This window comes from Polypterus senegalus, chromosome 12, assembly GCF_016835505.1.
Source record: "Polypterus senegalus isolate Bchr_013 chromosome 12, ASM1683550v1, whole genome shotgun sequence".
NCBI classification, from domain to species: domain Eukaryota; kingdom Metazoa; phylum Chordata; class Cladistia; order Polypteriformes; family Polypteridae; genus Polypterus; species Polypterus senegalus.
In genome coordinates this window covers 165,434,122-165,456,626 of record NC_053165.1, presented here as the reverse complement: position 1 = coordinate 165,456,626, position 22,505 = coordinate 165,434,122, and the positions used below count along the sequence as shown (strand labels likewise).

The window sequence follows — 22,505 nt, the reverse complement described above, 5'->3', positions numbered from 1 at the left end:
CTCTGCTGCACGAGTTCGGGTTCAAGTTGAATCTGTTTGATGTCCCTGTGCCCGCTGGGCCAACTGACAGCTCCAAAGTGGTCTGACATGAATCAGCTTGAGGGTCTCCTGGGATGAGCGTAGTGTGTTTGACTAGAAGGGCTGACCATTCGTTTGTGCCAGTTTAGTGGTCATGACCAACCACCGGTGCCCACTGGGTGCCATCCACTGCTGTGAATTCACGATGGGACACTTGCCCTCCATTTTGGATCAGATCTTTGACTTGAGACGTGCCTGCTGCTCTCACTCAGTGGTCACACCAACAGAAGGACCCCAAACTGACATGGCGGTGCTCATCGGTCCCCAGTGACACACCAGGAGTGACAATGCCAATGTTTAACACGCGGCGCGCGCTGCCCTCGGCATTCTGCGTTGGACTCCATTTTAGAAAAAACTCCTGAATACGATAAATTAGGGTCACGTCTGCCCTTTGATGAAGACCACCCCAGCGTCCTAACGTGCGACTTGGCGGGATGTGGGAGTTCGGCTGCTGGTGGGCCGTGCTGGGCCCTTACCAGGCTGCCTGGCACCCCCGTCGCTTGACAAATGGTGACAAAGTGTAGTAGGCAGGACACGAGCGAGCCAGCACTGTGCCTGGGGTGTGTGGGGGTCTTTCTAAAACCGGGGGGCTGTTCCATGCATACTTACTTATGGCGCCTTCTACCAAAATCTCAAGGCACTTTCTGGAGCTATCATGTGGACTCCTCCCGTGTGGGTGGCACGGCTCCGATGAAGCCCCTTGGCACCGTGTGTTTTATTCAAAGTCCCGAGTGTTTTTATAAAATGGGGAGTTCCTGGAGGTCTCCTCGTGTTTTTCTGTGAAGCCACATTGGGTGGCACTGCCACCTGCCACCTGCTCACTGCTCTGAGAGGCCTTCATTGGGCCCTTTGCCTGTCTGCGCACTGTGAACGTCCCGTCCAGGCCTGATGTTTGTCTGTCACCCTGATCAGTGACAATGACAATGGAGTTTCCATCCCCTTTGCCCAACTTGTCGGCCTGGCCCTGTGCAGGATGCCATATCCAGATGCCCCGCCAGCCTCGCTCTCTGTTTTGGTTGATTGATTGATTGATTGGCAGCATTTTTCCAAAGAGTTTATTTTATGGTTGTTTTCAAGTCAGTGATTCTTAAAAAGACTTCTTTTAAAATAGGAGTTCATCTTTCCTAAATATATATATACAGGTATGTATGTGTGTATTATGTACAGTATATAGTGCCTTTCACCCCCACCATCATCTAAAGTCAATTCCCATTACAATAACCAATGCTTGTTGGAGTTTTTCCTTCATATAGCGCCTTTCCCGTACGTGTCGCCTGGCGGGTCTCCTCCGGGGTGTCCATGGCGCTCGCTCGATCCCCCCCACTTCCAGTCCCCAAGTGTGGCCCTAACGGAGCTCAGATCCTTGTCGTACTTCCATCTCTGGCCCGGCTGTCCCCGTTGCGGTCACTCGGCGTCTCCCCGGCTCAGGTCCCCGTTGCTGATGGTCTGCTCCTCCAGGGCTCGTTCGTCGGCTCCCCGGGCCTGCTGATGCTCGCTCTCCGTGCCCGGCGTCAGCCTCTGCGGGTGGCCGGCAGGGGGCGCCAGTGGGATGGCCTCTCCCTTCTTGGCCAGTTCGGCGAGCTCCTTGGCCGAGCAGGTGGGCGTCGGCGTCTCGTACGTGTTGTGGAAGGTGTCGTAGTCCACCTCGTAGAAGCCCTCCTCGAGCGTCAGCACCGGCATGAAGCGCTGGCCCCACATCACCTCCGAGTCCAGGTACGAGCTGCGGGCCTGGCACGTCATCCCTGTCGGGGGAAACAAGAAGGAGAAGAAGAACAAAACGTGAGCCAGCGAGGGGACCCCTGGGCCAAGCCCGAGTCGCCGCCATCGCCGCCGTTCAAGTCTTCGGGCTTTCCCGGAATTCCCCGCTGCCGTTTCAGTGATTTGTGCAAATGGGCCGATGTCGCCACCTTGTGGCCATTTTCGTGCGCACAGCCGAGTCGTTCGGTTTGCGGACGCCTGAAGAGGACACGGTGGCCGCTGACGTCACCACGGAGCGAGTGCGTTTGAACCCGTGTCTGCGCTTTGCTCAGTCCGTAAACGAGAGGGACTCGACCGCTCGCGGGCAGGGCAGGGCCGGGCCGGGTGGTCGAGTGACTTACCAAGTACGATTCGTTATTGGACACGTGGGTGATTATATAGCGCCTTTGAGTCATATAACGGACCATCCCCGGACGGGACGTCGTGCTGTCACAGCACCCAAAGTCCCGGGCCCGGCCGTCACTAATTCATCACTTTGCCCACCTCACTTCTCGCCCCATCCAATTGACGTTGTCTTGTCTTGTTTGTGTTTTCATTTTAAATTTGAATTTTTCATTTATTATTTGCACGTCATGTTGTTACTCTGTGGACCCTGAGCTTCGTCTGTCTGTATATGGTTGAGATGACAGTAACGTTCGCTTTGACCACGGGTTCAACCAAAAACAGCTAATGAGCCCACCTCGAGATCCTGTCCAGGTGAGACCCCCGAAGCCTTCGAGTCCTGAACATGTCACGGGGGCATCACCTGCTCTGGGCCCTCGTCCTGCACGCGGGGCCTCAGAAGATTATTTATATAGCGCCTTTCCCACGCTCAAGGCACCAGGGACGTACACTGGGGGGCCCTCCGAGGGGCTCGTGTTTCGGATTCGTAAAGGGGTGTAGAGCCCCGAGGGTCCCGTCCGGCCCGGCACGCGTCCTGTGAACCCATCGAGCTAAAGGGGGCTCCAGGCAGGCATCTCACTTGTAAATGACACCTGTGATGGCGTCGTCTCACACAGGCGGGCACTGCCCGAGTCCCGGAGCGAGTGCAGACGAGGCTGACGCCGCTCTGGGGGTCTGCACCACACCTTGGCGCGTAAATGAGGTAAGCTAAGCGGTGCTCACCTGTGGCTTCCACCATCCCCTCCAGGATGACCACAATCTCAAACTCCTCCTTCTCCAGCTGGGCCCTGGAGATCTCCCAGAAGGGGCTGTGCTCATTGACCTCATGGGAGATGATGAGGGGCGAGACGAGGAAGAGGCGGTCGTCGCCCGTGTCGAAGCCCACGTTGATGTCCGTCTGGTTGAGGGGGATGAACTCGCCTTCCTTGGTCTGCTTGGACTTGATCAGCTTGGCGCGGATGGACGCCTCCACGATGTGGGAGTTGCGGAGGTCGCCCACCCGGAACATCAGGCACAGCTTGCCGTCCCTCAGGGAGATGACAGCCTTGTTGGAGAACATGAGGGTCTCGGCCCTCTTCTTTGGCTGGGAGATCTTGACGAACATGCAGCCCACCATAAAGGCGTTGACGATGGAGCCCAGGATGGCCTGCACCAGCAGCAGGATGATGCCCTCGGGGCACTTGTCTGTGATGACCCGGTAGCCATAGCCTATGGTGGTCTCCGTCTCGATGGAGAAGAGGAAGGCCGACACAAAGCCGTTGAGGTTGTTGACGCAGGGGGTCCAGCTGCGGTCCTCGGCGTGCTCCAAGTCCCCCCGGATGTAGGCGATGAGCCACCAGATGAAGCCGAAGAAGATCCAGGTGGTGGTGTAGACCATGGTGAAGACCAGCAGGTTGAAGCGCCACTTGAGGTCCACCAGCGTGGTGAAGATGTCGCTCAGGTAGCGGTAGGTCTCGCGCACGTTGCCGTGGTGAACGTTGCACTTGCCGTCCTTCTCCACATAGCGTTGGCGCCTCTTCTTGCTGAGCTCGCTGGCGACCACCAGAGTGCGGTCAGTGGGCACCTTGAGAAGAGCAAGAGACAAATGTGACAGAAATGTGACATTTTTGGGCCATTGACTCCACCCCCCCCTTCCCCAATTTGTAGAGCTCGCCACTCTGTTTGCCACTCCAGACCACCGTGTGACCCCCTTGTGTCGATGTCCATGGCCACCAGCCTTCACAGATGAAGCACGCCTGTGCTGAGAGCTGCCATCCAGCCGCATGCCCACTCCGGTCATTGGCCATTTAAAGATGCCAGTCTGGTGATCGATGGCCACTGCAGGGGCGACCTGGGGTCTTGTTGTCTAGAAACACTTTGACGCTCAAACCTCGCCATGCTGGCACCTACATGGGGTTGGGATGACGGGGTCTCATCCTGAAGTACGCGGTGACCTCAGGGATGCCAGAGTGTCTCCCACCAGGCTGTCTCACGTGGGCTCATGGGGCAGTAACTTGGGGCATGGTGGGCCACAGTACCATGCCACAGTAGTTGGGGATCTTGTGTGGCATAACTTTCACTTATATAGCGCCTTTGTGTAGTGGTCACCTCCAGGGGCTTTGATAGGTCAGGTGGCGCACTCGGGGGCATGCACTGGACATCAAAGCAGCCATCCTGTGGGTTACAAGGGGGCGGGCACCAAGGTGGCACAGCATGCCGTGATGATTACTTTGAGGGTGCAGCCCACCTGCCTCGCTGCCCTGTGACCCCAGTGTCACTCGCCTGCCCAGTCTGCCCAGTTCACATGAGATAATCACAGGGGGGGGGTGGTGTGGGGGCTGCAGCTTCAAATCCCATCCTTGTCAGGATGTTGGTGCCTCCTGTCTGTACTGGTCATCTGTGTGGCTCTGGGTTGGGCACATTTGGGCCCTCAATGCATGTAATCACTCATAGTGACCCTCCGCAGTGGCCATTGTCACCTCACTGAGGGATGAGCCCATGTGGCATGTCTCACTGGGCCTAATGGCACCACATGTCCTGGGGGCACTGGTGGGGCACACACCCTATTCTGTAATTGACCCACTGGATTCTTGGGGGTCCCAAATGACCCCGACTGACCTTCTGTTTGGGGGCATCCCAGCGTTGTTTTGGCAACTTGCTGTCCCGGTTTTCCACGTCTTGTCCCATGGAGTGGCCTCTGTAATCGTTCATCTCCTGCAAAATACAAACCAGGAAGAGGTCAACGGGTGGTCCCCGTGTCACTCGTGCCCTCAACAGCGCCATGCAGCTGGGCCAAGAGTTCAAGAGCGGAGCTGATCAGTGGTGCCCGGGGTCAGGCATGTGGACTACAAGAGGGGCCCGGGTGGGGGGTCTTACCATTGTCATCACTGCGGTGGCTGAGAGTTCAAAGGCGCTGGTTAGTGGTTAGTTTCTGTCCCCCCTGGCCATTGGACCACCTTACTCTTATTCGATGTTAATTCATGTTGACTTATTTTATTCTCTTACTGTGTCTTTTATTTTTCTATTCTTCATTATGTAAAGCACTTTGAGCTACTGTGTGTATGAAAATGTGCGACAGAAATAAATGGTGTTGTTGTTGTTGACAGTCCAGCTGCGGTCTACACTGGACAGAGAGCACATGCCACGTGGGCACAGAGGCAGAGGGTGACACCCAGAAGAGAAACGAGATGGCCCCACAAGTACAACTGCAAGCAAAGAGTTAACAGGACAACTGGCCTCCGTGTCCAGCAGGGGGCAGGACTGCAGTCTTCATCACGTCACACTCACGCCAGCTTCATGTCAGCGTCTGGGTGGCAGGTGGCACAGTGCTGGCACAGTCAGGAGGTCGGAGTTCGAGTTTGTGTCCCAAGTCCTCCCTAGGTGGAGCTGGCTTGGTCTCCCCCGTGTCTGTGGGGGTCCCGCCATCCAGAGACATGCAAGTCTGATGAGTCAGTGACATTGACTTGGCCTTTGTGTGTGAGTGAGTGTGAGTGTGTGTGTCTGTGTGTCCACGTGAGTGTGAGTGTGAGAGTCAGTGTGAGTGTGTGTGTGTGTGAGTGTACGAGTGTATGTGTCTATGTGGTGAGTGTGAGTGTAAGTGTGTGTGTGTGTCTGTGTGTGTGTGAGTATATGTGTGTGTGAGTGTGTCTGTGTGTGTGTGAGTGTGTCTGTGTGAGTGTGTGCGTGAGTGAGTGTGTGTGAGTGTGAGTGTGAGCGCGTATGAGAACATGAGGGCAACCATTAAGAAGGATATCAGAGAGGCTAAAAGACAGTTGGAGAGGAATATAGCAGATAAGGCGAAAGAAGACCCCAAGAGATTCTTTCAGTATTTTAGTAGTAAAAGAACAGTTAAGGAGGAGGTCAAGTTCATCAGGAATAGTAAAGGGAATTAAAAGATACAGACAATGAAATAGCAGATGCCCTAAACTTACATTTTTCTGAGGTGTTTACAAGTGAGCTAGTGGATAACCTCAGAGGTAAACAACTACTAAGGAGGTACTGAGGGATTTGGAAATTGTAGAGGGAGAAGTGCTGCTCAGATTAAATAAGATGAAATCAAACAAATCATCAGGCCCAGATAATATTTATCCTCGTGTTCTTAAGGAGGCTAGTGAGTACATATATAAACCCTTGACACATATTTTTAGGAAGTCACTGTGCACTGGAGAGATTCCAAAGGACTGGAAAATGGCAAATATCATCCCATTATATAAAAAGGGTGACAGGGCAGATCCAAGCAACTATAGGCCAGTAAGCTTAACAAGCATCACAGGAAAATTAATGGAAGGAATTATTAAGGATAAGATTGAGCAACACATGGCAAGGACAGGAGTTATTCTGAACAGTCAGCATGGGTTCAGAAGGGGAGGTCGTGTTTTACTAACATGTTGGAATTCTATGAGGAGGCAACAAAAGGATACGATCAAAGTGGAGCTTATGATATTATTTATCTGGACTTTCAGAAAGCATTTGATAAGGTGCCACATGAGAGGTTGGGCATCAAGTTAAAAGAAGTGGGAGTTCAGGGTGATGTTTTTAGATGGGTGCAGAATTGGCTCAGACACAGGAAGCAGAGGGTGATGGTGCGAGGAACCTCATCAGAACTGGCCGATGTTAAGAGTGGTGTTCCACAGGGGTCAGTGCTAGGGCCGCTGCTATTTTTAATATATATAAATGATTTAGATAGGAATATAAGTAACAAGCTGGTTAAGTTTGCAGATGATACCAAGATAGGTGGATTAGCAGATAATTTGGAATCCGTTATATCATTACAGAAGGACTTGGATAGCATACAGGCTTGGGCAGATTTGTGGCAGATGAAATTTAATGTCAGTAAATGTAAAGTATTACACATAGGAAGTAAAAATATTAGGTTTGAATACACAATGGGTGGTTGGAAAATCGAGAGTACACCTTATGAGAAGGATTTAGGAGTCATAGTGGACTCCAAGCTATCAACTTCCAAACAGTGTTCAGAAGCCATTAAGAAGGCTAACAGAATGTTAGGTTATATAGCACGATCTGTGGAGTACAAGTCCAAGGAGGTTATGCTCAACCTTTATAATGCACTGGTGAGGCCTCATCTTGAGTACTGTGTGCAGTTTTGGTCTCCAGGCTACAAAAGGACATAGCAGCACTAGAAAAGGTCCAGAGAAGAGCGACGAGGCTGATTACAGGTCTACAGGGGTTGAATTATGAGGAAAGATTAAAAGAGCTGAGCCTTTACAGTTTAAGCAAAAGAAGATTAAGAGGTGACATGATTGAAGTGTTTAAAATTATGAAGGGAATTAGTACAGTGGATCGAGACTTGTATTTTAAAATGAGCTCATCAAGAACACGGGACACAGTTGGAAACTTGTTAAGGGTAAATTTCGCACAAACATTAGGAAGTTTTTCTTTACACAAAGAACGATAGACACTTGGAATAAGCTACCAAGTAGTGTGGTAGACAGTAAGACGTTAGGGACTTTCAAAACTCGACTTGATGTTTTCTTGGAGGAAACAAGTGGATAGGACTGGCGAGCTTTGTTGGGCTGAATGGCCTGTTCTCGTCTAGATTGTTCTAATGTTCTAATGTTCTAAAGTGTGTGTATGTGTGTATGTGAGTATATGAGTGTGTGTGTGTGTGTGTGAGTGTAAGTGTGTGTGTGTGTCTGTGTGTGTGTGAGTGTGGTGTGTGTGTCTGTGTGTGTGTGAGTATATGTGTGTGTGTGTGTGTGAGTGTGAGTGTAAGTGTCTGTGTGTGTGTGAGTGTGTGTGTGTGTCTGTGTGTGTGTGAGTGTGAGTGTGTGTGTGTGAGTGTGTGTGAGTGTGAGTGAGTGTGTGTGAGTGTGTCTGTGTGTGTGTGAGTGTGTGTGTGAGTGTGTGTGTGTGGTATATGTGTGTGTGAGTGTGTCTGTGTGTGTGTGTGTGTGTGTGAGTGTGTGTGAGTGTGTGTGTATGCGTGCATTCACCCTGGTGCCCTGGGCTGGCCGGGGTGGGCTCTGGACTAAGCAGCTTAGAAAAGGAAAGAAAGAAATGCAGAAAGGAGGCAGTGGGCATTAATGGTCAAACTGGAAGTGCCCTGGTCACTCAAAGACACTGGGCACTGACTCTGGGGGTGTCTGCTGGCGGACGGGACACGGCAGATCATCAAGCAGAGAGATGGGCAAGGCTGCCACAGCTAAGTGCAGGCAGGTAGTGTAGAAGTGAAAGGCGCTACATGACCGACGCTGGCCGGGAGTCCAGTGCGCTCTCCGCTGTGCCACCAGGCCGCCTGCAGCTTTATTCTGCTAATGGTGAAGAATGGCGTTACGCGGGGCTGCAGACGAATGGCTGTTCACTTTTTAATTTTAATTCCTGGCTTGCGTAACACGTTTCATTCAGGTGTGACCACCAAATGTGCCCCCAAATGCCAACTTTCACTGGTCCACGGCTGCCAGAGGATGTTGGCTGCCCACCATCGTTGAGCGTCTCCCCCTTGTCAAGATCACAATGGCAGCTCCCTTCAATTCTCCTTTAAGATTCAAATGGCCTCAACTTGAGACTCCGTGACGGGCTCCGTTACCAGCCTGGGCATTTGTGCCGCACCACTATGGGCAGAGGCATCTGCTGCCCACTCCCTGCCACCCGATATGTAGCTGTGAAAGGTGCCATATAATAAATAGAGTGATGATGATTGGTGCAGTAGAATGAAGAGTAGGCCAGTTTGAAAGGTGCTATATAACTGGTGCCTTAGGTCCGTACTTGCGGATCGACATGAGACTTGGCCACACAATGGAGAGCTGTGAAAGGCGCTATATAACAGGCTGGTACAGTCCTCATCGCACTGGGTCCAGTGGAGGCTCTCCAGTATTCTGCCCCCTAGCTGACCGCAGCCCTGGCCGTCCCTCTCAGGCCTTCATGTGCCCCTTAATGCTGCCATCCCATAATGTCAGGGCCGTGGTCCTCTGGCCGTGTGCGGCTTCAACAACAACACCATTTATTTCTGTCGCACATTTTCATACAAACAGTAACCCAAAGTGCTTTACATATTGAAGAATATAAAAATAAAAGACACAGTATTAAAATAAAATAAGTCAACATGAATTAACATCGAATAAGAGTAAGGTGGTCCGATGGCCAGGGGGGACAGAAAAAAAACTCCAGAGGCTGGAGAAAAAAATAAAATCCAGACCAAGAGACCACCCAGTCCCCTCTAGAACCCCTAGGGTTCATCGCTGCTCTTGGTTGCCGTTGCCTCGTTTTGGACCCCCAGAGGGCGGAGTGGGCAGCTCCCCGGGGTGCCAAGGCCTGCCTTTCCCTTCGGTTTCCTCATTCTTACTTTCGGCTTTTCTCTTTACGATTCATCCATCCAACCCACTGTATCCTAACGCAGGGTCCCGGGGGTCTGCTGGAGCCGATCCCAGCCAACACGGGGCACAAGGCAGCAAACAAACCCCCCTTTAGGATTCTTTTAATGTCATTTGCACTTTTTTGTAATATTTTTACATTTACTTTTATTAACTCTTTTCAAGGCTGGCATCGACATCAGCGGGTAGAAGGTGTTACTTAGTTTGCCCACTAGATGGCAGTGAGGACAGCTCGGTGACAATTCCTGGCTGGCACTTGTGACTTCTTTCGTGGTCAGCAACTCAGATTGTGCCTTTCAGACCAAAAGACAACGAGAGTGGCGCTAAAAATGGTGCCAGCATTGCGTGCCACTGGACGCCTCACACAGGACCCTCATTAGAGCAAAAAGGAAAACAGAAGGCTGAAGGTAAAGAAGGAAACAGTCAGAAAAAGTTCAATGAACGTCCCAACGGCGCCAGGCGGCCAGCAGGTCCTTTCAGGTTTGGCAGGAGCTTTGAACCTTCAATGGAATTCAAAGTAAATCACCACAGCTGCCTGTGCACTGCACCTTCACGGTTGGCACCAGCGAGTCACAAAATGGCAGTGAGAGCAGGTACACATCAAGACGACGGGTCAGATGGCCAAGAGAGAGAGGTTAGGAACGGGCACTGATGCCCACCACACGACAAACCAAGTCAGGATCCAGATTAGGACCCGAGTGCAGCCACACAACGGGTGACAGACACCTCAGCACCACAAAGCCAAGCTGCCAGTCAGACAGCAGATGGCGCCAGCACATCACAGAAGTGACATCCGTGCGCCCATTGAAGGCCACCTTCCACGTCACCAGGCTGCTCTCTTGTTTCTGTGCCTCTGTCAGCGGTGAATGAGCGTTGGCGTCATCTGAGTGGGAGCCAAGGTCGCCCGCCCGGCCTCGTTTTGTTTTTTCTCTTCGGCAGGCAGGCAGCATTTCTAAGAGTGACGCCACACTTGACGGTGGCCTTGAACGTAACGCAGCTTTTAGAAGGCCGGCGTGGACAATTAGTTAAACGAAAAGCTTTTGATGCCCGCGTATGAGGAGCAGCACTGAAGTGGCACAAAGACGCTCAACCGCCTGTGTGGCCCCCCAGACCCCCATCTCCCCGTCTCCTCTTCAGTTTCCATTTAGCTTTCCAAGTGGTTACGGCAGCACCTGGCAGAAGGCGTGATGCACAAAGGGGCATTGAAACGGGGACTGGCAGGGGCGAGCTTTAAAATGGTACACTGGGGGACACAAGTAGTCTACGGTGGGCATTAGTGGCCCTCCTCTTAAATGGCCTCGTGATGGACTTGCTGCCAAAGACATGGACGACAAGAGAAGGTGAGCTTAGGGATGACAAACCAAATCAGATCATTGAATCAACGACACGAGATGAGGTGGACCCCAAAATGGAGGGCTGTTAAGGGCCTCATCAGCGGCCGTCCTGGGGCACAGAACCAGCGGGCCACGAAAATGGTATAAAAGGACACGCCCCCCCTAGCTCCACCCCTTCTGAACATGTGTCCTCAGGCAGGGACTGGGGGCCACCAATCCAGGTCACATCCTAAAGAAGGCGTGGCCTATAATGACAAGTTGGAAAAAAAAGGAGAGGAAAAACCAACAAAGCCCTGGCCAAAAAAAAAAAAAAAATGGAGCAATAAAACCCAAGGAGGCAACGACACAGAAAGTCCCCTCAGCAGCAGCATTAGGGGGTCAAGCCCACCACATTAAAAAGGCGAAGGTGACAACAGCACTGGCCACAGGGGACAAACCTTCAGCTAACGGCCACCTCCATGCACGCCCCGCAAGAACCTTGTGACACTCGCCCCCTGGCCACATGCCACCCACACACTGGCCTGGCCAGATGTGACCTTCCATCAGAAGTTAAATCACCCAAACCTCCCAAATGGTGGCTTCATCAGGACATCCAACCGCTGGCATCCACATCACCTCAGAATCCAACCATCGTCCCAACTGGCTTACCCAGGGTGCGGCCCACCCCAGAATTCAGTCATTGGGTGTAAGGCAGGGACAACACCCTGAGAGGGCGCCAGTGTGTCACACACACACACACACACTGGCATAGGGAGAACCTCAGCACTCCGAGCTTCAGCCCTGGCAGCAATGCTACCTCTGTGCCCCCTTGCCACCCCACAACAGAATGCCAGTTTTTAAATGAAACTGCCCAGCCCACGTCATTCACAAGATGATGCTCAAGCTGGACAGTTGGCACAGCTGGCGTATCGGAGTGATCAGGCGCCTGCTGTGCCCCTCTCCTGTGTCGTTTATTCTCATTTCCTACTAAAGTTGAACAAAAGGGACAGCAGCCTGCCTTTCAAAGCTGCCACCTGTCATAATACAAAAGGGCGTCACCACAGGTGAGACGGAAGCCCAAAGGCCACCAAAGAAGCACACAATGCAGCAGACAAAAGGTGGCGCGCTGCAGGGCATCACGGGCGTCACGCCATCCTGCACTTACGTTTGGCCCAAAGCGAGTGAACCTGACGTCTTTCAGAGAGGAGTGCCACACACGAGGGTGCCAGCTCGGTGGTCATTGTGACCAGGGTCTGAGGTGACCCGATACTGGGTGGAGCTTGGAGGCCATTGGTCAAACATCCTGAAATATTTGAAGAGGACGATTAAAACATGAAGAACAAAACAACAGCAAGCCACTAAAGTGACAAATAAACAAACCACAGAACCCAACGACGAATCAGAAAGGCAAGCGGACCCCCGAAACCTGAGCTGGAAAGGTGGGGAAAAACTGAAGGGGAGCGAAACTCAGTGCAGGTGAGGGCTGCCTGGCATGGCCTCGGCTGCTCGTCGCGTTAACGTGCTGTCCCTGCGCTTCCTGGGCTCTTATTGTTCTGTTTCCTTTGTCTTGCATCTCTTTGGTGACGACCAGCGGGTCATCTGAGTCGGAGTTGACGTTTATGGCATCTTGTTGGCAACAAAGGAGGGCAGTGCAGGTGGGTGTCCTTGAATGACTCCACCCTAAAACACGATATACAAACAAAGAAATGACAAAAGAAATACAGAAACAACAAAAGGAATACGAATGGCAAGAACTGACAGAAAGCAAACAGCAAAAGCAGCAAAAGCAGCAAATAGCAACGGACGCCTGCAGCCCCACCCACCTCAGGCCTGTCACTCAACATGTGCAGTGGGGCTCCGCCCACCAGAGGCCCTGACTAATCAGTGTGGGTTATGGGGCTCCGCCCACCAGAAGCCCCATCACTCATCATGCGTCACAGAGCTCCGCCCACCAGAAGCTCTGGCGTATGGTGAAGGTCACGGGGTCCCACCTTAATCATATTCCGAGTGGGGTCTTCATGAGACGTCACTCCGGATTGCAGCAATTGCAATAAACAAAATGGCAGCCAAAGTAACCCAAACCCTAAACCAGAAATGAATAAAGTTTATGTTAATGAGCTCAAGTTTGCCACTCAGAGGAGCTGAGTTTTCCCACTTCTGACACTCCTGCTGTGGCTCATCCAGCGCCTGGCATACCACCCTGGTGCTGAGGCCATGCCAGGTGGCACTCACCCTGGCATGCCTGAGCTGGGGCAAAGCAGCCCTGCCATGCACATTCCATTAGCCACTCATGCCGGAGGTGGGGTCCTCATCTTTACTTTCAATGATGCAATGGGACTCAAAGCACAAAGCGGTGATTTTGCAGAGAAAATCAGAATCTGCACCAAGAAGTGGACGGCCGAGGGCCGTGGATTTGATGAAATGTGAGAAACGAAGTCATTTGGCCGAAAGCTGAACCCGAGTGGAGAACATCAGACCAGCAGCGAGGACAAGCCATCGACGATAAGCGAGCGCCTCACGGACCCCCAGGGAGCAGGCGAAGCCCTCATCACCCTCACGTGTGCGACGCTCAGCCGGTGCGCCACAACTTCTGAGCGACGTCTCCGCTTCAGAGAACGACGAGGATGAAAACCCGACACGCACTTCAGAGACGTCTCCTCGGGTGACTTGAGTCGGCAGCATCAAAACCGGCGCCAGGTTTGTGACGGGGCCTTCATGTGCGCTTGAGTGGAGGAGCGGCGCTACCAGTCTCACATTTCAGAGTCTCATCTCGGCGCAGGTAGACATCAGTGAGGCTCGGCAGTCGGCGCTTGAATTCAGGAGAGCGGGCACACGTGAGCGCGCACGTGGGTTTAGCTGGCATCAGGAGCTGCTGCTGGCCCATCTGCTTCAGGATTCATTCAGACTCTGTTTTGAGGAGAGGGTGGCACGCGAGGTGTGAACCTGCCAGGTGCACATGGGTCACTACAAGACCACTGCGATGGCCTGATCCCACCCTGGGCTGCCTTACCCATCACGATGGGCTCCAGGGCTAAGTGGGCTCATTCGATAGACGGACGGACCATCACTTCTCTCACTCTGCCCCTGTGCTTGGTTGGTTAGTTTAGCCTTCGCTCCGTGCTGACCCTGCATTTCCCCCAAAAGGTCTGCCAGTGGGTTCTACCGGGCACACATCGTTATGCCCAGCCTTCACATTTGGGTATTGGGGTGCCACACAAGAGTCCCCTTAGACAATTCAGACCCAAGGGTCCTCATGGCCGTCACCTCACAGATCCTTTTGTTCTCACCGACCGGCCATTAAACAAAAGGTGCCAAGCCTCGCCAATGCTTTACTAATGACCTTCAGTTGGCGCGCGAGTTGAATTTTTATCAGCCATCATGAAAGTAAAATTAGAAGCTCAGCCTGCCGGACGTAATCCTCTGACCAAGTGGCCTTGTAATGGAGTCCGGCCCGTCTGTCAGACTCGCCATTAGCCGCTCGATCGCCGACCTCGCATTACGCAGGGGCGTGAAGCCCCCCCAGGTGCTCGGCTGAGTCAGCTGTAAGCCCCCCGACTTCCATCGCTTTGGAGGATTTAGCTGTCAAACGTCCATTGCAGAGCTCCCAGAAGGCCATCTGCATTGATCTTCACGGCTCCGCGTCGGCTCCGCGTTACAATTTAAAGACGATGGCCCAGTTGGCTTGCGATTTGAAATAAAATCCGTGGCTCCAGAGACCCCTCATGTCAGCCGGAGGGGGGGCAGCGTTCACAAGGCTGTTGAAATCCGACGAATCCATGAAGGAAAGATGAGGACTTCAGAAATCTCACTTGCTTACTGTGCATGTAATGGGGGACTTGTGCCCAGCGGAGTGACGCCAATTACAGCTCCTCCATCGTGGCACCAGCGGCTCCTGTCAGCGCCCATCCATTTCCTAAACTGGCTCATTACTTCCGTCTCATTTATGACGGGCTATTGCGATCTGTGACACAGTGCCTGTCATATTTGACCTAATTTATATAGCGCCGGGGCGGCACAGTTGGGCAGTGGGTAGCGCTGCTGCCTCTCAGTTAGGAGGCCCCGTGTCTGCGTGGGTTTCCTCCCACAGTCCAAAGACGTGCAGGTCAGGTGCATTGGTGACCCTAAATTGTCCCCAGTGTGTGCTTTGTGTGTGTGCCCTGTGGTGGGCTGGCGCCCTGCCCAGGGTTTGTTTCCTGCCTTGCACCCTGTGTTGGCTGGGATTGGCTCCAGAAGACCCCCGTGACCCTGTAGTTAGGATATAGCCGGTTGGGTAATGGATGGATGGATGGATATATAGCGCCTTTCCCATAGAGGTAAGAGTTTCTCCCTACTCTGTTGACAGCCACTACTACATCTCGAGGTCCCCAGACTCCCATCAGAAGCCCACCCCAGATGGGATGACCATCCACTGTCACACATGGCCAACTAGAAGCCCACCCTGGCCACACCCTAACCAGAGCCACTCCCACTAGTGAGGGTGCCCTGATTGTGGATTGGTCAGCCTAAAGCCCCACCTCCCATCAGGAACTGTGATTTGTCCTGCCAAAACCTGATGTGGTCTTCAACAGTCCAGACGGGGCCTTCAGGACTGTGGGGGTCTCTTGGTGATATAAAAGAGCGACAACTGGGGGTCCGTCGAGCCATGGGAGTTTGTTTCAAGTAAATTTCTAAGCTCATTCATTTCTTTTTCAAGCAAATTCACAAGAAGAAGTGCCTGCCTGTCATAGCAAAAAGAATAAGGAGCTCTCGGTGGGACACTTGTCCCCCAGGCCACACTTGACAAATCCACCTGGACAACGGGAGAACATGGAGTCTCCATAGCAACTGTGCCGAGCTGGACACCCAATGGGGGACTTGAAGTCTGACAATGGGGGGCTGGAGCTGGCAGTAAAGGGAAGGAGGAAGTCAATGGAAGAACCTCAGAGGGTCCCGAGACAAGTGGATCAGAAGTGGCGAGTGTGGAGGAGACCAGCAGACCATCAGACATGAAAAACCAAGATGACAAGCAGACGTCCACAAGCAGCCCACCACTGAGGCCTCAACACGTATGTTGGTCTTTCTGAGGTGGGCCTTGTCCGTGAAGCTCGTCTGCAGTCATGAAGGGGTCTTGGCAGCTGGCACCGTCTGTGTGAAACTTGCACGTTCGTCCCATGTTGGAAAAAATGTTCTTCTCACATCCCACAGAAGTGCCTGGAAGTTTGACTGAACATTCCAAACTGGCCCAGGCGGGCGTACCCTGCAATGCACCCTCTGGGGTGCCCTCAGGCTCTGCCCCCATAACCAGGAAATGGACAAAAAGGACATACATCAGGGTGACTGGGAACACAAAATCAGCCCACCATTGAAATAGTTTGGGTTTGATGGGTCTGTGCTTCACAATGCAAGTCCTCCTCGGCTCCTGCCTCACACTGGCCGCTGTCAGGATTGGCTTTGGCATCCTGCAATGGAGCGGGTGAGGCGGGCAGAGGGGTGATTGGCCAGAAGCATTTTAAAGAAGTAAAGACTGGGGGGCAAAGTCAGAGACTGAGGCGGGCATGGACGTATCACAGGTACGGGGGTCGAAACTGGAGTGGGGTGACAGTGGGGACGCTACGACAGAGTTCAGACACTAGAGGGCCTTGTAGTCAGGGACATGCCACTGCAGCACACTGTGTGTGACAATAAGCAGCTGTCTGCCACATCTGCCACTCGTCATGCCACTGGAGAGTAGCCATGTTAATTAGCACAAGCATGTCGGTGAACTTTGACTACGCACGGACCACTGATGACCCCAGAATGCGATCCGTCTTGACCTACTAATTGGATTTATCGATTTAGAGTTCAGGGGACTCGGGGAATGGCGGCTCAACTCAACCCTGAAGCCATTAGACAGACAATCACTCCTCACACAAACTGGATGGGGGTCCGGGGGGCTACAGTGCCAGCGCCTTGTCTAGTGCCCGCGTTCATCTGCTTCAGGCAGCCTGTTGTGTTAATAATTTGCATAACCTGACTCGGGACCTACGCTCAAGGAAGGGCGCTATAGACAAATAAAAACTCTTCAAGACGCTCATCCTTTCACAATGTGTCACCCTCCGCTTTTTGTCACCTTTATTTAAATATTGAAACACACCAAAGCACAGTCAAATAGGAAGAAAAAGTGTGACAAGCCCAATAAGAGGTTGTGAAGACCACCCATAAAACAAAGCAGCACAGGACCACCCGACAGGAGCCCCACAGTCAATGACCACTAAAGGCATCGGTGGGCTCACTTGGCCGTGCCAAGGTGTGAACAAAGCCTTACTAAGGTGGACTTTCCCTCCAATTGTCAGGTAACCCGGACCCCCGCTCTCCCCCGAGTTCTAGCAGATGACTTTGGATTCTTCCAGCTGGGCAGAACGTCTCCGTGCCAACCGCAGATCGCCACCGGACATCACAAGAAAGAAAGAAAGAAAGAAAGAAAGAAAGAAAAAGCCATCACGGCGACATCTCCGTCTCCGCCGGCGTCACATCCACCCCAACTGAAACCAGAAGGGGGCGCCCGTCTGCCGCTGGTCATCTGTCACTTCACAGACGCGCTGCAGGTGTGAACGCGACACGAGCTCTACGGTGAGGCGGCGACAAGGGGCTCAGAGTTGAAAAGGTGCGGAAAAAATGAAAATGTCTGAGAAAGAAAGCGACAGGAAAAGACAGAGGAGGAGACGGCGTGACAAGGCTGCTGAATTGTCGAACATTGTTAGAAAATGAGAATGGGGGAGCAGCCAGAGAGGGGGGTCTGCCACTAAGACTCAACTGGCCATATTCAGTAGCCCCCCAGTGCCCCTGCTTCCATGTACTCACATACTCAGAGTGCATGGTGCCCCTAGGAAGTGGTGGCTGAGCGATCCCCCTCACATTGGGGGGTCCCCCTTGAACAGTGTATTAGGTGGGGTGGGGGGTCTGGATGCGTGATGGTGCCCATAGGCCAGTGCCAACTCTACTCGGCCATTGCTGATTGTTTCTCTGCCTTGCCCACTTCCACACATCAACTCCATCAGCCAAACTGAGGGTCATGGTGGCCACGTGCCACACACACACACACACACAGCTTCTTGGCGTGTCTAAGCCCCTTCTGACTGTATCTCTCGCCCAGATCTGCAAGGTCTCTCCTAGATTTTCATTCCAAGAAGGCCACTGGTGGTGGCACAAGCTGAGGTGCTCTTCTGTGTTGCCCATTTATTTTTTTTACTAGCTCTGCTGCCTTGTCCAAGATGGGATAAAAGTCATTTGCAGTGCCACTCATCTCTGTTATATGTCATCTGGTATGGAATTGCTAAAAGCCAGGATGACGTTTGAGACACGCCATCTGTTGGAATGACAAAGGCATAGAACCGTTTGGACACACAGGCAGAGAGACGAAGAAGCAAACTGCAAACCATCAGGGCTGCCATCTGTCTGCGTGTTTCCTGCCTCGCGGGCGCCGAGTGTTATTTGACAATTTAACGTTAAAATGGAATTTTCTTGCTATTAGTGTTGTTATCTACAGGACCCCCCTACACCTACTGCCCCCCAGCCCCAGCCTACTTGAACATCAACAGCAAATCCTCGCAGATTTTTCAATACACAGAAGTGTCCGTTTGCTAAATCGCATTGCAGCTCACAAATGGCTGAGACTCGCGACGCCGGCCCACTCGTCCCATCCCGAGAATCGCTGCCTGTCTGGGAGGCTGCCGTCGGTGTTTTAAAGTTGTTGTTTGGTTGTTTTGTTTTGGTTTGTTTATTTATTTATTTTATTTTATTTTATTTAATTTAATAAAGACGCCGTCTCACGTCCACTGCCGGCTCCAGCGTGCAGAATCGGCCGGCTCGTCCATTTATCTCCATTTCCTCTCAAGGTCATTTTTCCACATTTTCGTCTCGTAAGAGTCTGCCGCATTATAGGGACGAGGAGAATCATCTGTCACACGAAGAGGCTTCAAGTGACAGGCCAGTCCATGGCTGACCTTTTAAGAGGTCCGAGAAAGTTTTTTAAAACATCAATAAAAATCCGAGAGATCAGCCCAGCAGCGCGTCTCATGTCCCATTAAGAGCCCACAATGCATTGCGTTCCAAGCTGCGCGGCGTCCACTGACTTTGCACGTTTGGGACCCCCCATCTAAGGTCGGGGTTCGGCCCTGATTCATGTCGGACATGCAGGTCACTCGGGCTACTCGTCCTCCACATGCAGCGACCCTAAGGGCACACATTCAGCTGCCAACACTAGTACTGTAAAGAAATAAGAAACAGCAACACGCTCAAGTACCATGGAAAGACGCTATATAACGTAACGGATGGGCTCAGCGTAAGACATGAAACCGAAGTCACCTTGGGTGCCACCGACCGTGGGCATATAGCTGGGCACAGGGAGGGTCCACTTCCCGGACGGATGCCAGTGTGTGTGTGTGTCACTTGTCACTGTCCATGATCGAGATGGGGGTCGTGCAGGATGAGCTCAGAGACCCCTCTGTTTTGCACCCCAGCGAGCTCCAGGACCTACACGAGAAGGGACTCCTGAAAGGGAGCGCGTGCTGCCATCACATAAGACTCGGGTGGCCTCCGCTGGCACTTTTGAATTAAAGAGACCACCTTGCGCTCTTAAAAACGCATGGCATTTTACTTGGCTGCCTGCACTCCCCCATTGCCAGACAGAGACCCCATTTTCGTTAAGTGGAAGGTCCACTCATGAAGGTTCCTAATTTGTGGACAAAACCAAACTCTTTAAGGTCAAGTAGTCAGGATATGTCCTTTAAAAATGAAGAATGCAGAGGATGTCACAAATGTGTCGCCATCTATTCACGAGGCCCGTTAGGGGGCTACAGAAGTAAAGGGTCGTGGGGATCGCCGCACTGGCACCGTCATGCGTTTGAGGTACTCAATACCCAGCAATCCACCCTGCCAGCCAGCCCTCCATTTTACCAAATCCTGAGCAGGTCGCGGCGAAGCGGCTCCTATCCATTGTCCTAAATCGGAAGGCCGCCATAATGGAAAGCAAGGAAGTGCGACGAGGAAAGCGGAACGGAAACAAAGACATGACAGCCACGAGCTAATTGAACCCTCGATATGGCATCGAGTCGTATTTACGTTCATTATGCCATCCTGGACCGTGCTCGGGGTGCCCGCTCGGGACAGGACAGCCTCCAAGACAGGAGCCGGTGAACCCCTGAGGACATTTGGGTCAACCCGGGGAGAACACGCAGACTGCACGAGGCAAACCTGCCAGTTTATATGCACGGGCGCCTTTCTTTTGTTTTATTATCCGAATGCCAAGTAAATGATATCGATCCATGTTCTCGAGCTTCTTTATTTTAATTCACAGTCGCCGTGAGCCAGGAGTCTGTGCGTTAGAAACTGCTGACCGAGTGGGTTTAGCGGAAAGGGCATACAAGGGGAGCTCGCCCGCCATTAACTGCCCCAGCGCGCGCCGGTCCGCCTTCTTCACTCTTTTATATGGCGGACTGGCTCTGCACAGGCACAATAAAAATGTCAGCCCCTGATATAGCAGAGCCCTCAGACTTACAGTCCTGTCGGCTCCTGCGTGGCTCGTGCTGCCGCCGGGTCGGGCTCCGGATCCCCGCGAGATGCGCTTACCGTCTGAATTGCCTCCGTCACTCACTTACACTCACACTCACTCACACACACGCACGCCACTTAGCAGATCTAGTAGGAATATTTCCGCTGAATATCCCACTACATTGTATTTTAATTTGAATTTATTTAATAGACCGTCACATCCTGCCGCACCGCTATATTGGATTTCCCAGCAGGGATAATTTAGCGAACAGATAGGGGCAAATTAACGCGATCAATCAGACAGCCATCCGCGGTCGCTCCCTAAATCAGCCACCGCCTCACAGAACCCGGGGGGGGGTGTTTAGGGGGACAGCATCCTGAACGGGGACCCCTCTCTGGCGTTTAACTTTACAAATATAACGATGGAATGAACAAAAGAAAAAACTGATGGCGGTGCTCCGCCGCCCCCGGGCTACAATTGTGTCTTTCGGAAAGTAATTGTGTTCTGTTATCTGAGGAGTCATAAAAGTGCGCTCGGACACGCGAGCAGAAGGCGTGCTGGTCAGCGGCATTTGTCATCCTGGTGACTGTAATTGTCCTCGCCTCTTGACAATTGCCTAACGTCACCTGTCACAAATGAGCCCGTCGCCGCGGTCCACTTTTTTCTCCTGCAACCCTCCAGAAAGTACACGCCAAACGCCGCAATCCGCTCGTTAATAAAAGTCATTAAAGCCGGCCAATGCCATCCCTCCCCGTCCCCGCCGCCCTCCGGGCTTTACCTGCGTTTCTTGGAGATTTGCAGGGCTGGTCCAGCAGGCAGCTCCTCGAAGGGGGCGGTAGGTGGGATTCCTCCAGCCGGCGTCGAGGTGCGTTTCCCCCCGAAGGCAGTCCTGTTATCCACCGGTATTGACGTGAATCTGTCTGCGATCACCTCGCCGCCGTCCTCCTCCTCATGGCAAACAGCTGCTGAAGGAAAAGGAAAAAAAAAGGGAGAGTCACCCAGGGAAGAGTGCGAGGTGTCCGGCGCGGCGACTTCAGGTTCACTCGAGGCGCTCCGTGCAGCCGGATGATTACAAGGAACTTGTCGCGCGACTCACAATGTTGCGTTAGTCTCGATAACAGATCGCACTTCATGACCGCCTTCACAGCAAGAAAAACGAGTCCGGTGCAAATTTAATAAAAGCTTCCAAGTGGAAAACAAGTCGCGTCCCTCCGCAGCGCGCAGCCATTAATTAAAAAGTCCCCGAATCAGACCGGGTGTGTACGTTCATGAATTATTAACCGGCGGACGGCAAGCACGTTAACGGGGGCGCCTTACTTTCCGGTCGATTCCCGAGTAATCGAGGTTCTCGCCTCCGACTCTTCAGATGACCGCACGGAGCCCGGCGTCAGGTGAATTGCTCGGACCGTTCACTTCTGCTATCCAATCAATCGCCGTGACTCGCACTTCTTGTCCAAGTCTTAACCTGTTGTGCCGGCGTGAGGGGCGCCCCGGTCCTGTCGCTGCCTGGCCAGGACCACGGGGGACGACGCGATTAAAATCATTCGGGGTGTCAAATGTTCGAGGTCGGGGAGGCCAGTCGACTGACGCCATCCAGTCCCGGGATCGAAACAACGATATAAATAATAAATAATATGGCGGCAAAAGTACAACCTGTTCGGAGAATTAAGGCGGTTCGTTCCGTCACCGAGAGCAGGTCGCGCCTGCCGTCCTTTCTTCGTAATGTTTGCTTGGCACTCCCGGAGACCGCGGCGAAGGTCCGGTGCTCGAGCGCTCGCCACTCCGTCTCCTGCAGTTGTCCATTCATACTCGGCTTTCCTTTCTAATTTGTGACGACAGGGCGGTGAGAAGCTCCAGCGGCTACCCCGGCGGACTGTGCTGCCCCGTAAAGACTCTCCGTTCACCAAGCAGCCCCGGGAGCGAATCCGAAGCCAAAGACCCCCACCCTGCGCTCAGGTCCAGCTCGCCGCAGTCTCCTCTTCTCCGCCGCGCCGTACGGGGCGAGCCGCTTTGTCACTCGTGAATCTGCACTTTCGGCTCGAGCCCCGCCGACCGCACGTCTGCACCTACCCTCCCGGCGGCCGCTGCTTCCATCGCTCGTCAGGGCGCCTCCGTGTTCGGCGGGAGAGCGGAGCCCCTCAAGGTGACGTGCAGGGC

General features: G+C 52.9%; 1 protein-coding gene across 14 annotated transcripts in view; it reads right to left on the bottom strand.

Moving 5' to 3' along the window:
- Positions 1-552: 552 nt before the first annotated feature.
- The window catches only part of zgc:162160 (uncharacterized protein LOC561782 homolog), a 28,799-nt gene continuing 6,846 nt past the window's right edge, over positions 553-22,505 (bottom strand). For 5 of the 14 annotated variants that reach the window (XM_039770702.1, XM_039770697.1, XM_039770703.1 and 2 more), the window contains exons 2-5: positions 21,127-21,310; positions 4,816-4,911; positions 2,941-3,781; positions 553-1,820 (exon numbers count right to left, since the gene is read on the bottom strand). In XM_039770702.1, the coding sequence (XP_039626636.1) occupies positions 1,483-1,820; positions 2,941-3,781; positions 4,816-4,908 (1,272 nt within the window). In that variant the 5' untranslated portion in view covers positions 4,909-4,911; positions 21,127-21,310 and the 3' untranslated portion in view covers positions 553-1,482. The other 9 variants (XM_039770699.1, XM_039770695.1, XM_039770692.1 and 6 more) reach the window with 7 other exon arrangements.